The sequence below is a fragment of the Pongo abelii genome, chromosome 4 (genome assembly GCF_028885655.2).
Source record: "Pongo abelii isolate AG06213 chromosome 4, NHGRI_mPonAbe1-v2.0_pri, whole genome shotgun sequence".
NCBI classification, from domain to species: Eukaryota; Metazoa; Chordata; class Mammalia; order Primates; family Hominidae; genus Pongo; species Pongo abelii.
The window spans coordinates 106,662,134-106,677,400 of record NC_071989.2 but is presented as its reverse complement, the minus strand read 5'-3'; the positions used below and the strand labels follow the sequence as shown (position 1 = coordinate 106,677,400).

The 15,267-nt window shown below is 33.6% G+C and overlaps 1 protein-coding gene across 2 annotated transcripts in view; it reads left to right on the top strand.

Moving 5' to 3' along the window:
• CHD1 (chromodomain helicase DNA binding protein 1) overlaps positions 1 to 13,539 on the top strand; it is a 74,322-nt gene extending 60,783 nt beyond the window's left edge. For both annotated transcript variants that reach the window (XM_009240923.4, XM_054555757.2), the window contains 5 exons: positions 4,779 to 4,957; positions 8,316 to 8,412; positions 9,401 to 9,452; positions 10,028 to 10,238; positions 11,705 to 13,539. In XM_009240923.4, coding sequence (XP_009239198.2) covers positions 4,779 to 4,957; positions 8,316 to 8,412; positions 9,401 to 9,452; positions 10,028 to 10,238; positions 11,705 to 12,047 — 882 coding nt within the window. In that variant the 3' untranslated portion in view covers positions 12,048 to 13,539. The remainder of the gene's footprint in view (positions 1 to 4,778; positions 4,958 to 8,315; positions 8,413 to 9,400; positions 9,453 to 10,027; positions 10,239 to 11,704) is intronic.
• The last annotated feature ends 1,728 nt before the right edge of the window (positions 13,540 to 15,267 follow it).

Here is a 15,267-nt window from a genome sequence, read left to right as displayed (position 1 = left end):
AGGGTGTCTTTTTTTTTTTTTTTTTTTTTGAGTTAGCATCTCACTCTGTCACCCAGGCTGGAGTTCAGTGGTGCAGTCATGGCCCATTGCAGCCTCAACCTCCTGGGCTCAAGTGCCCCTCCTGCCTCAGCCTCTTGAGTAGCTGGGACTAGAGGCATGTGCCATACACCCAGCTAATTTTTAGTTTTTTGTAAAGATGGGGATTTTTTATGTCACCCAGGCTGGTCTTGAACTCCTTGGCGTAAAAGGGAGATAAGCCTGGGTGTAGTGGCTCACACCTGTAAACCTAGCACTTTGGAAGGCCGAGGCAGTGGATCACCTGAGGTCAGGAGTTTGAGACCAACCTGGCCAACATGGTGACACTCTACTAAAAAAAAAAAAAAAAAAAAAAATTGGTGTGTTGGCAAGCGCCTGTAATGTCAGCTACTCGGGAGGCTGAGGCAGGAGAATTGCTGGAACCTGGAAGGCTGAGGTTGCTGTGAGCCGAGATTGCACCATTGCACTCCAGCCTGGGCTGACAACAGCGAGACTCTATCTCAAAAAAAAAAAAAAAAACAAAAAACAAGGGAAATAAAAGGAGGCCAAGGTGGGCCCAGGTGCTGGGATTACAGGCATGAGCTATCGCACCCAGCTGGTGTCTTAAATTTAGAAGCAACTCAGAAAGACTTTTTAATAAAGACTTTTAAGAAGAGGGGTTTAACAAGTACTTTGAGTGAATTTGTTTTCCTCCAGCTCGTATTTCAAATTTTTTAATTCCCAGCGCCATTAAAAAATAAATATGTATACACACACACACGTGTAATAGTGCTTCTTATTTATGGTGAAGGACTAGTTTTTTTCCCAGTCTTTTGCAGACCAATATTTTTTAAAAAAATACAAGAATGAAATGTTTCACTAGAAAAGTGAAATAAGAAAAAATTATGTACAAAATATGAGCCTAATGTTTTGTCAGTAGATGCAGTAGCTATAAAGTTGCATTGTCAAATTACGAGTTTCTAAACAGGCTCAATTTTTGTACCAATGTTGTTTTGGACTGGCAATATCTCTTGTCAAATATACTGATTCTGCATGTTGTCATGCCTTTGTGTTCCTCAAGGTGAGGGAGAAACTATCATGTTGTCATGCCTTTGTGTTCCTCAAGGTGAGGGAGAAACTATCTGTGCCTTTATTCTAAAGACTTTATTTACTGAAGATAATTATAATTTATGTATTTATTTATAATTTACTCAATGTATATATTCATAATTTATTTACTGAATATAATTATATACTTATGTAATTACATAATGTAACAGTATGTATGTGCTTAATAGTACTGACTCTTGAGGCAGAATGCTATTTGGTAAGTAAGTATGAAGATTAAATGAATTGGTACATGTAAAGTTTGCAGATCAGTGCTGTCTTCAAAAAAGCTCAGAAATTGATAGTGATTGTCGTAGATGTTGTTCCTAAATTCAGACATGTGAAGCAGATAGAGTGAGACTAAAAAGTCCAATTGCAGAGCAAAACCAGGAAGAAATAATAATGTTAGAGAAAAAAAGGCTGAGTGATATGAGACAGATACGTAGTTTGGCTTTAACTAGGACTAGGAAATGTTTCCTTACAAGCCACAACTGAAGGAAACACTTATAGTCTGATATATAAATGTATCATTTTTATATATAGTTACAATATACACAAATTTATATATAAATATATATTCCTGTATTTCCTTTTTAGAGATTTTCTAGCATCTGAATCTTTTATACTAGTTGGAGCAGTTAACATACTTCAGTCACTTGTTAGACTTGGGTGTCAGTTTTATCACTAGTATTAATCAAATGCTATATTTCAAAGATGGAAAATTTCACCTTCTAAAATTATATTTGTTTTCAACCCATTATGTCCTAGACCCCCAGCTGTTCCTCTTGTCCTACTTTCTCTTCTTTTGCACCGTGACTAGACAATGTTGATTTAATGAACCCACTAATGTATTTCCTACTGATTCCACAACATGCCCTAATATAGTTCAAATATTGTTCATGCTCTTTAAATATATTGGTTCTTACCAGTCCTCTTGTTCTCCCTACTTTGAGCTGTTGACATTCTTCCAGTCACTGGGAGTATTGGAGACATTCAAAGCTGCTGCAGCTCCTATCTTCCATTTTATTTATTTGAGCCATATTTTTTATCTCTGGACTTTTATTTTTATCTCCTCTGCAGGTTCACAGGCTGAGATTTCTTCTCTCTTTTTCAAGGGTAACCGTTTTTGTTTTTATTTTTTTACCTACTCTGTATTGGGTGGGAGTCGGGGGAGGTGGTTTTCTTTTGCTTTTTTGAAGTGAAAACATTAAACTTTTCACTGGAGCTACTTCCCCTTCTCTATGTGGTCTACTAATGAATTCGGTGAAATTGTATCTCTTGCCACTTTTTTTTCCCCCACATTTCTTTTTTAATCTTCGGACTTTTTCATGTAACTGCTGGAATGGAAAAATTCCTGCTGTGCACAATGCATGAATTTCCTCTCCATTAATCTTAAATGATACTGTGTGTATCATGGAAATGAAGACTGGAATAGTTCTTAAACATGGACTCTGTAGCCAGACTTTCTGGCTTGTATAGGATTTTACCTCTAAGTAAGGAATTCCATTGTATTTGGGAATAGCTCTAAGTAATTATGAAATTCAATGGCCTTGTCTAGGTCCTCACTCTCTAAACATATTTGCTTCATTTGGCACCTTGATTTTCCTTATCTTCTACTGGTTGTCTTCCTAAATGACAGTATAATTTAGCAGTCAAGAAAGAGCACAGAGTCTGAGGTCAGTTAGAGCTGGGTTTGACAGATGTCATTGTATTCTAAGTTCAGTTTCTTCTATAAAATAGATTAAATACTATTGCAAAGGACTATTGTCAGGGTCTATTCTTATTGCTTCCATCCTACTCATACCTCAGTTTGTACTCCACATAGCAACCAGAGTAATCATGATTTAGAGGGAGAATAAAGTCACACCGTTATATTTCTGTGCTTAAAACACTCCAATGGCTTTCCATCTCATTTAGGAGAAAAGATTCTTAGCCTGAAACCAGCCTCGTAGCATCTAGTCACCTCCCATCATTGCCGGCCACCTCTCTCACTTACTTGGTTCCAGCAACACTGGCATCCATACTTTTTTAAAAAACATGTCAAACAAGTTTTAGGACTTTCATGTTTGTTTTTTCCTCTACTTGGAATGGATTACTCCTTCATTTTCTTTAGTGTCCTCTCAAACATTGCCCTTCTCTGAAATCTTGCTTATGGTAAGATAGGAAGCTCCCTGCTCTTTCTTCCTTTATTTTTCTTTATCACAGTTGTTATCTGACACACTATTTCTTGTTCATTTACTGGCTCTCTTATACTAGAGTCCAGGTTCCATAAAGGCAGGATCTGTTTTACTTACAGCTCTATTTCCTGCATCTGGAACAATGCCTAGAACATAGTATGTACTAAACTTACATATGTTGGATAAATTATTTTCTAACAGAATATAAACTGCCAAAGTTGAACAAAAAATAGGAAACATAAAGAAAAGCAATGAATAAACTAAAAGTTAGAAAGGAAATTAAAGATTTTCCCTTTCTTAAAGCATCAGATCTGACTGAATTCTAATTTTATTTATAATAAGAGAAGTCCTTCAGAGCAGTGGTGTAAGGATTTATTGTTTTGTTTTTTTGAAATAGGGTCTCACTCTTGCCCAGGTTGCAGTGCCAGTGGCATGATCACAGCTCATTGCAGTCTCCTGGGTTCAAGCAGTCCTCCTACCTTGACCTCCTGAGTAGCTGGGACTACAGGTGTGCGCCACCATGCTTGGCTTTTTTTTTTTTTTTTTTTGGTACAGAATCAGGATCTCACTGTTGCCCAGGCTGATCTCAAACTCCTGGACTCAAGTGATCCTCCCGCCTCAGCCTCCCAAAGTGCTGGGGTTACAGGCATGAGCCACCACGCCTGGCCCAATTTCTTAATAAATGATGTTGGATTATCTAAATGTATTATCTGATGTTGACCCATCATCCTTATATTCCTAGAACTAAACCAGCTTGCTTTCTGTGAATATGATGTTAAATTTTAATTTGTTTTTGCATTTACAAATTTTATCTGAAGGTTACCTTGTTAGTAATATTTTTATTCTGATTTTGGTATAAGGTTATAGTTCCTATTGCTACAATAAAACATGCAATTCTTAATATGTCATCCTTTTATTAGCATGTCAGGAATGTATAGGCCAAGGAAAAAGTTACTCTTTGACCCTCTACTCCCCAACCATCCAAAATATGAAGAGCAAGCCATTATTGCCACCTTCTGTTGTCGCAAAGGTTTGGAAGAATACAGTTTATATATCTAGCTATATTGATTTTAATAGTTTTGCTAAAATCATTTTGCCCTGTATTTAGTGGATAGTAGGGTATTAAGTTATACTCTGAAATATTTTACTATCTTTTAATAGTCTATATTTAAGACTCCTTAGAATAGTGTGCTACAGTATAAAAAATAACCATTTTTGTAGAAGCTAAGTAAAATCCAAAACTTTTACTTACTCAAAGACTGATTTTAAATGATGACGGAAAGGCTTCCTTTCCTGAAGAAAATCTAAAGGGGAAAGAACCCTGATGTATAAGATTTGTGAAGTGAGATTTAATTGCTTATTTTGCTATCAAACAGTGTTATAATATTATACTCATGGAAATATCATTGAAGGAGGTAGATCTTGTTGAATTTAGGTTTTTAATACATGTGTTTATATTCTTGTTTTCTCATTTTAAAGTGTAAAGAAAGAATGAGGCCTGTTAAAGCAGCTTTGAAACAACTTGATAGGCCTGAGAAAGGCCTTTCAGAAAGAGAACAACTAGAACATACTAGACAATGTTTAATAAAAATTGGAGACCATATCACAGAATGTCTAAAAGAGTATACAAATCCTGAACAAATTAAGCAATGGAGAAAGTAAGTGATACACTTTTCAGGAAGTGTTAAATTTATATTATATAACTGTCTTTTGTTTTTTTGTTTTCTTTCCTGATTCTGAAGTTTAGGTAACAAGATAATTTTTAAAGAGGTAACCTACGGATGATTGTTTTAATTTTTCTCCCTTTAATGTTAAATTTTTTTATTTATGAGTGGTTAGTTATATATCATGGTATGTAACAAGTGGCATCTCTGCCTTTAAAGAAATAGTGAAAGCTGTTTCATTAAAATTCAGATTGCATTTTATTTGAAAAAGTCTTTGCAATTTACCAAATTATTATCAGTAATATCTTTTGAAGTTGGTGTTCCCACAAAGTTTATTGTTGCATGAATTTAGCAATTTACCTCCTGGATACATGTATAAAGATGTAAAAATTAACATCCTCACGCAATGTAAAATGCAAAAAATTCGGAAAATAAAGGTAATGTAGTGCAAATTGTTCTTAAAGCTAAATTTAGCTAATCTAAAGGATTATATTAAAATGCTTCTCTACTTTTATTAGTGTAAAAATGCTTGGCTTCTTTTACATTTAACTGGAACTATAAAATTTGAAAGTCTGGCAACTTCTTGTTTAAATAATGCCTTTTGCCAAGAATGGGTTATCATTTTTGGAGGACCACTGAGTGAAAATACTTAGTTGTATCTTCACCAATTTTTTGAATCCTTATAATTAGGGCTTAGATTTTTGAGGTTCAAAGAGTTAGAATGTCTACCTTTTCTGCTTTCTAGATGAGAAATAAGGAACATCTTGTTGAAATTACACAGTGAATTTGGTTGAAAGTAAATTTAAAAATGAGCAAAGAATTAAAGAATTTGAAATAAAATTTTAAGTAAAATTAAAAAAATTACACAATGACTAATACAAATAGGTACCATTTCAAATTCGGTTTGTTATAAGGAAAGGGTGGGGAAACCTTTGGAAGAAGAGAGACTAATAGCCAGGAGACTTAACTTTTTCATTGTGTTCTGTGACTTTACATCCGAAGGCTATGCTCTCACCTCACTTTTCTTTACTCAGTTGGGCAGATTACCTTTTTGGTTTTCCCCTGTTTGGTTCTCAGTTACTTTGGTTTCATATTCCTTATTGTTCATTCCTGCTGCTACTCTCTCTGGTTAAACCAAATTCCCTTAAGGGGGAGATGGGGAAGGAAAGAGGGAAATATCCCATAAAGCAAAATAGCTTTTGCTGTCTTGGAGAAATTTTATTTTGATTTATTTATTTTTTTGAGATGGAATCTCACTCTGTTGCTCAGGTTGGAGTGCAGTGGCGAATCTCGGCTCGCTGCATCCTCCGCCTCCTGGGCTCAAGCTGTCCTTCCACCTCAGTCTCTCTGGTAGCTGGGACTACAGGCCCACACTACCAGGCCTGGCTAATTCTTGTATTTTTTGTAGAGACAGGATTTCACCATGTCAGCCAGGCTGGTGTTGAACTCCTGACCTCAAGCAATGTGCCTGCCTTGACCTCCCAAAGTGCTGGGGGGAGTTTTTTTTTAATGCAGAAACAAGAAAAAAAAGTGCCTTATATTAAGACCTATGATTGGCTGACCCGATCCCCTCAAGAACAGTCATTGTGGGCTGGGTGCAATGGCTCATGCCTATAATCCCAGCACGTCGGGAGGCTAAGGCGGGCACATCATGAGGTCAGGAGATTGAGACCATCCTGGCTAAGACAGTGGTCTACTAAAAATACAAAAAAAAAAAAAAAAAATGTAGCCGGGTATGGTGGCACTTGCCTGTAGACCCAGCTACTCAGGAGGCTGAGGCAAGAGAATCGCTTGAACCCAGGAGGTAGAGGTCGCAGCTATTTTGTTTTATGGGATATTTCCCTTTCTTTCCCCATCTGGGGAATTGTACAGAATGAAAGAAGATAGAGATCGAAGCCACAATTACAGAACGGTTGACATTAAGCAAGTGTTACAGTAGTTACCATAATGATCTTTTTGTTTTTTGCTTACAATTTCTTTCCATATATTTTTTGACCAAATTTCTTAAAAACAACTGAAATGCAAGACTAGTTTTTATTTAAAAATGACTGTAATAAAGTGATGGCCAAAATAGAATGTATATTTGTATTTTATTTGTCTTATCAAATATGCCTCATTCTAGCTGATCCTTTTAATACTATTACTTGTAAGAAATGTGAACAGATATTTACTATTCCATTTTACAGAAGAAAAAAATGGATTCAGATGAAAAGCATTTTAGGGCTGGGACTGGAGAATGACAAAGGAAACACCTAGGACCTGAACTGTTTAAAAGAGGCACTAATTCTTAGGTTTGTGTAAGTGCTGATGCTTGCCTCAGCTCTGGTGCTTTGTTCAAGATCAGACAGTCATTCGGATGATATAATTAAGACCAGAATCTGATTCCTGACTAGATTTTTTGGGGGGAAAATATATTTTTATAAGGAATTTACTTAGGAACAAAAAGGTACTCTATTAACTTCCTACCTTTTACCCTTATGAATTAACCGTACAATGTAGATATGTTCGAGATAGTCTGTGAATTTATATAAAGGCTAGATGAATTTTCCCCCTTCTGTGGATTGCATTTCAGTAAGGTATCATTCAATATATTCTCTAAGTTCATTTTAAAAATAGATTTCAAGGTAAATATTATACCTCTAGTGTGTATTTGAATCTTCTAGGGACTACTACCCTAACTTAGAACCTAACATTCCTTTTCCTTTTGGAGGTATATTTGACAATTACAGTTCCTTATATATTTAAGGTATACAGTTTGATGATTTGATATACATATGCATTGTGAAATAATCACAGTCTCTGATTAATTACTGATGCCTCCCTTGGGATGGGAAGAGATAGCAAGCTGTACCTCATTTATGGTGTTTGGTTGTGTTACTCTTGGGAACATTACATTACCATTATTAAGTGACAGTTAACTTTTTAATGCATTATTTAAGACAATTCTTTACAAGCATAATCCATATTATCTGATGGTATTTCCACTCCAGTTATTAACATACCTGTCCCTTATATGCATAATCAGGATGACAATATGAATCTGAGTCACTTCCTGATTTAATTTATGTCTTTGGTGCATTTCAAATTAGGATTGTACTGCTTTTCACTCTAAAGACTATAAAATGAAGCGATTTGGAAGAGAAGTAAAATTTAATGTTTAGTTTCACTGGAGTCTTATTCATATATGAAGTTTTGAAAAAATGCATAGGAAAATTAATATCCTTAAGAGTTTGTTCCATAGAGGGCTGTGTATGTGTATATGTGTTTGTGCCTGGAGGGAAGGAGTTCCATGAAAAAAACTAAATATTTTCCACCAGACTAACTTAATTTGCTTTTTTTAAAATTCTTCTAGAAACCTGTGGATTTTTGTATCTAAGTTTACTGAATTTGATGCAAGAAAATTACATAAATTATATAAGCATGCTATTAAAAAACGGCAGGAATCTCAGGTAAACTTGCCATCATATTTTTTCCCTGAATTTATATAATTAAAACCGTGAGACATTCTTTTTACAGAGCAATTTGATTAATAAATACAGAATGAATAAGATAAATTTAAAAAATCACCATTGAACACTACAGTAATAATTGTTGCAGGCAAGGTTCACAGAAGAGAGGTAAAATTAATGGGCAAGAAAGCAGGATATTGGCAGATCTCTTCTGAAATGTTTATTAGTTATAAAGGGAAAATAATAACTTTATAGAGAAACTTGCCTGACCCACCTTAAACAAGTGATCAAAGTTAATGTCACCAATAGTTAAGACATATCAGCATCATGAACCCTCTGATACTGAGAAAGGCACATCACTTATGTGGAATTCTTGCCAAAAATATATAAGTGTTATTATGTGAAAATATCAGACAAGCCCTACTTGAGGGATATTCTATAAAATAACTGTCTGCTACTCTTCTAAAGTGTTAAGAGCATGCAGTAGACTAAGGAGCTGTCCCAGAGGAAGACGTGACAACTAAGTGTAATATGGGTTTCCAAATCGAATCCCTGAGCAGATAAAGAACATTAGTGGAAAAATGTGAAATCTGAATGAAGTCTGTTCTTCAATTAATAGTGTTATACCATTGTTAATTATTTGGTTTTGACCATTATACTATGTTTATATAAGATATTAACATTAGGAGAAGCTAGATGAAGGGTATGTGGGAACTCAGTATTTTTGCAACCTTTCTGTTAAGTCAATTTATTTCAAAGTGAAAAAAATATCTTTAAGTCATGGGACAAGTAGTTCATACTTTAAAAATGGAGATCTATAAATGTCATACATGTATATACACACACACATATATATACACACATAAATATTCTAATATCTTGTGTGAAGACTTCATTCAGTATCAGTATTTTCTAAGAATTATCTCCCCTTTTTTGTAAGTTTGTGAAGTCACCTAAAGATTCTTACACATGTGTGCATTTATTTTAGCAAAACAATGATCAAAACAGCAACTTGAATCCTCACGTGATTAGAAATCCAGGTATGTAAGCCTTACTGATTGGGAAAATAAGTTAAAAAATTTTTTTTTTTAATTTTTGTTTTAAATAACCCAAATGATAAAAAAGGTTCTTACCTTGTTTTTATTTATAAGTACCTTTATATTAAGGAGATAAAATAATTCTGATACATACCTACATTATCATGTAAAATGTATTCTCTTAAACTGTAGTTCATTTTAGTTTATTATCCTTTTAATCATCCTTTTCTCAGTTTCTAGAAATTGTAGAATGACTGTTAAAATGAACAAATATTCTTTTTTATGTAATTTGGAATAGTAATGCATTCTTTCTGTTTGAGAGTCACAAAAGTATAGTCTGAGAAAGGAATGGGTCCCATTTTTTTTAGTTTTTGTCACATTTCAGAATCAAGCGACCCTTTTTAATTAATCCTTAGTACCGCTTTTATACGCCATTTCTAAATGCTTTAACTGCTTGTATTTGGGAACCGATTTTGTTTTGGCAAGGGTTGAAACGAGTTCTTGTTATCTATCAACTAAGTTTTTTTTGCCACATATTATTTTTAAGGTCATTAATAAAAGTTGTACTTATCTAACAGATGTGGAAAGATTAAAAGAGAATACAAATCACGATGATAGCAGCAGGGACAGTTATTCCTCTGATAGACACTTAACTCAGTACCATGATCATCATAAAGACCGACATCAGGGAGATTCTTACAAAAAAAGTGATTCCAGGAAAAGACCCTATTCTTCTTTTAGTAATGGTAAAGACCATCGTGATTGGGATCACTACAAGCAAGACAGCAGGTAAACTTGGCAGTCACTGTAGAAATTTTGCTTATGCATGTCTTTCTCCTTATCATGATGTTCCTGTATTTGACCTATCAGCCAATTCAATCTTCATGCAGTCAAAACAGATCTTGTGAAATAAAGGTGTTGTATATAATGAAGAAAAATGTATATATTTTAAGAACTGAATTTATCTATAAAATGGATTGTGAATTATAAAATTGAGATCAAAATATGTAGTAAGAAAGGTGATGTAGGGAGTTGTATAATTATAAATTGCGTGGGGTTCATTGTTCGTTTTGAATATTGGTTCAAATACTCTTTAAAATATAATAAATGGGATAAAATAAAAGCTTGATATAATAGTGATTCAGGTTTGGTTTAGGAAATTTTGCATTCCATATTTTTAAAAAGTCGGGAAAAATTAATATATGTGAATACATCTCATTGAGGTAAAACTTAACCTCAGCAATCTGGAATATTATTGGAACCAGGAAGGTTTTCTGTTTATTGTTTTTTGAAGCCTTTGAACAGTAAGCAACCTCAGTGTAATAACATCAGAATACTTTTTATTCCTTTATTGATAAAGAAGTATTTTCGGTAGTTAATGATCATTACTAAAAGTAAACTTGAAAACTGAGATTTATAGTATTTATGCTTTTATAGTAAGTAGAAGAAACAAATTAGAAGACATTCTTTGTATTTTAGTGTTCATTACAATAATTTCTTTGAGAACCTCTGTCAACACTATGAACACATCAGTTGTAGAATGGCTGTTATTTGAAGGGGTCAAATAATTAAAAGGAAAAGGCAGATTTATAGTATATATTTCACAGGCTTATGCAATATAGTTATAGTTGTGTGTGTGTCAGTTTGGAAAAGGCACTTATTTTAGAGAATACTTCTCATTAAACTGCCACATTTATTTTTTATCAAGCTGTCACATGTTTGTATGGAGTAAATTACTTAATGATTCATGTGTCGAGTCTTACTATATAACTAGTCAAACTTGAGGAAGCTTTTAATAGGCATCAGCAACCAGTGAAAAATTTTTCAGATTATTTCATAGACTGCATTCTAGCATTTTTAAACTTTTTCCTGCTTAGAGGTTGATAAAAGGCTCTGGTCTCAGGAGTATTTCAGATAGTTGTAATAATCTTAATTTCAGCTTCCAGACAATTAAGATGCAGTCATATAAATGATGTGTAAAATAAAAAGCAGCTAATTATCTAAAATAGCCATGTGAAATTAGATGCTGTTTTAGGGGTTTTGTATTGTTCGCTTTAGTTTTATGAATCAAATAGTCTTTCCAAAGAGATATTTCCAGTGATTTTTGAGTTAATTTAGTAAGTTTGTAATGAAACACTGAGTTTGTATATAATTAAAAACATGTTTTAAGGTATTTTTATGTTTTTTAGTTATCTTTTTTTGGAAACATTTTAATTTGCATTATTTGTCTAAAATTCTCAATTTTTCTGTATTAGATATTACAGCGACAGAGAGAAACACAGAAAACTGGATGATCACAGGAGTAGAGATCACAGGTCAAATTTGGAAGGAAGTTTAAAAGATAGATCTCATTCTGATCATCGTTCTCACTCAGATCATCGGTTACATTCAGACCACCGGTCAAGTTCTGAATATACGCACCATAAATCTTCCAGGGATTATAGGTATCACTCAGACTGGCAAATGGACCACAGAGCTTCCAGCAGTGGCCCTAGGTCACCACTAGATCAGAGATCTTATGGCTCCAGATCTCCATTTGAACATTCAGTTGAACACAAAAGTACACCGGAGCATACCTGGAGTAGTCGGAAAACATAACAAAAACTGATACTTCGTCTTTCTGGACTTTTCTTTTAGCCATATATCATAAACCAACACAGTAATTGCCTTACATGACTTGAAAGATATAAACAGATCTTCTATCAGTAGCAGTATTGTTACTTCTTTCCAGGATGCAAGGTCTATTATCCCAACAGAAGAGAAAATATTTTTATATTTAAGGATTATGCTGCACTGTACTACAAAATTGTAGTACGTTTTTTTGTTTTCTTTTTTAAAGAAATGGAAAATGTTTACTATTACAGGGACCTCAACACTGCCCTCCCATACAGGCTGGATAAAACTGTTTTTAAGTCAGTGATTTTAGACTGACTTCCATTTAAATTATGTTTATATATGAACTTTACTCTGACCTGTGATCATGTTTCAGGAAGGAATGAAAGAGAGTTCTTTCTTAATAAAGAAAAACACTCAAGGACTTTGTTCATTTCCAAAGCTACTTGTTTACATTGTACACTGCGACCACCTTGCCGCTTTTCATCACAAGCTTGAATATTTAAATTCTGTACTTATATCTGTAAAATAGCCAGGAATTTCCTGTTTGTGTTCTATTATGCCTTTTTACAAAAAAAAAAATGGCTGTAAATTATTGTAAATATTAAAGGAACTTTCCTTACTTCCTTCCCTTTCTCAGGCTTTTTTTGACTGTTCCTTTCCCTACCAACTCAGGCCTTCTTATTAAAAAAAAAATCAGTGTAATAACACTTTTTAATGATTTGTCTTGATGGAATCATTGTTTAGAATGTAAAAATGGGGAAAGGGGCCACTTAATTCCATTAGTCCTCTTTTATACTGAATATTTTATTAGATACATGTTATTCCCTTTTTTTCCCTTTTTTAGCCAATATTGTGTTTGTAGTTTTAAAAAATGGCGAGATGATATGTAAAATCTAAACTGCATGCTCTGGAAACATTTTTTTCAGATGCATCTGGTTTAAAAGGGTAGGTGTATAAACACTTTTCAGAATCCAAAATGGCCAAAAGTTATTGTAAATCCGTTTGTTTTCCCGTTTCATGTGGGCAATAATGTCAAATGTGCTATGCAGCCAGGTTAACATTTTAGATAAACTTGATTGACTTTTAATATAAACTGTTACAATGCACACTGATTGTATATAAAAACCTTATATATGACAAATTAAATTTAAGAAAAAGGATATGTGGGCTCTTGTAATTTTCTGCTGCATTCTTATTCCCTCAAGCACTTACCACCACCGCACCGCACCCCCCCCGTTTTTAAGTAACATTTTGCTGCCAGAGAAAGTATTTTGGTAAGCAGTTGAATATTTGTTATGTGTAGCATTACAACTAAATCTGTTTTGGAGACTATGAATATTCCTATGAAGTAAAACTTAGGTCATAGACATTTTTGTTGGCCCCTTTTGGCTTCCTACAGATATTATTATGGGATGTTTTATACTGATTGTATATAAAAACCTTATATATGACAAATTAAATTTAAGAAAAAGGATATGTGGGCTCCGGTAATTTTCTGCTGCATTCTTACTCCCTCAAGCACTTACCACCACCACCACCACACCACACCCCCCCCCCCCCCCCCCCGTTTTTAAGTAACATTTTGCTGCCAGAGAAAGTATTTTGGTAAGCAGTTGAATATTTGTAATGTGTAGCATTACAACTAAATCTGTTTTGGAGACTATGAATATTCCTATGAAGTAAAACTTAGGTCATAGACATTTTTGTTGGCCCCTTTTGACTTCCTACAGATATTATTATGGGATGTTTTATACTGATTGTATATAAAAACCTTATATATGACAAATTAAATTTAAGAAAAAGGATATGTGGGCTCCTGTAATTTTCTGCTGCATTCTTACTCCCTCAAGCACTTACCACTACCACCACCGCACCCCGCCCCCCCCCCCGTTTTTAAGTAACATTTTGCTGCCAGAGAAAGTATTTTGGTAAGCAGTTGAATATTTGTAATGTGTAGCATTACAATTAAATCTGTTTTGGAGACAATGAATATTCCTATGAAGTAAAACTTAGGTCATAGACATTTTTGTTGGCCCCTTTTGGCTTCCTACAGATATTATGGGATGCTTTATATTTATTCACAGATTTTTATTTTGTTTTATATTCAGCGGGAAGTTTTTAAGTCATGTGGCACACATTCTTGCATGTATGCTTTGATGTAACAAATTTGAATCTTTGACAAATATAAGTATGTGGACATAATTTCTATAGTATTGCTATGTGTGTCACTGTTAGTTAGCTGTGGGAGCAACCTACAGATATTTGTCCATAGATGTATTTTTTAATATTTTCCTTTGTCCAATTAGGTTTATGTGTATAAAAGCTTGTGGGTTTTTTTGCTTTTTATTTTGTTTTGTTTTGCAGTAATTTCTCTTTCTGATACAGTTACCCTGAAGAATAATGATGCTTTGTTTCTTTTCTGGTATATGAGATAACGTGAGGGAGTAGCTCAGTTTTTTAAACATCTAATTTATAATTAAATATAAAAGTAATGAAGGTAGTCCTGGCACACATTTTTGAAACTTTTATCACTTTTCTCTACATTTAGTATGACTATTTTATTCCACAAGATAGCATTTGACTAATTCATAATGCTTAAGTCATAAGATGGTGGCTGGCATTTTTTAATTTATTACTTTGTAGCTGAGATATTTGCATTATATTCTATTGTGCAAATTTCACAGAACAATGTTGCATTTTCTGAGATAAGGGGATGGGCTCTAATTTTTTAAATAGTGCTACATTTAGTTGAAAGTTTGTCAGTTAGCTGAGTTGAATGAAAAATATAGAACTATGTACATTTATCAAATGACAAAATATTTCTTTTTGTAAGAAATATTTCTTTTTGTAAGAAATCAGTAAGAAAAGAAATTAAGACAATGGTGAAGAACATTAGTACATAAATATAGCAGAACATTCTCCATAAAATATTGTTTTCATTATGCTTTGTTATTTTTATCCAGTTATGTTTAATTTTTCAGGGGTGAGAGATTATGCATAGTACTGTACCAATTAACCTTCTTATACAATAAATAATTCTTACTAAAAGCAATAGCCTTTTTGCTTATAAAGATATTCTTTGTTTAGAGTATGTTAGAAATTAATTTTCAGACTATGGAAAATGAGTTTGAATAATTTTATTTTCAGAGTGAGTAGCTTGAGAACCTTTTTAATTTTATGTAATATAAATTATATAATTTCT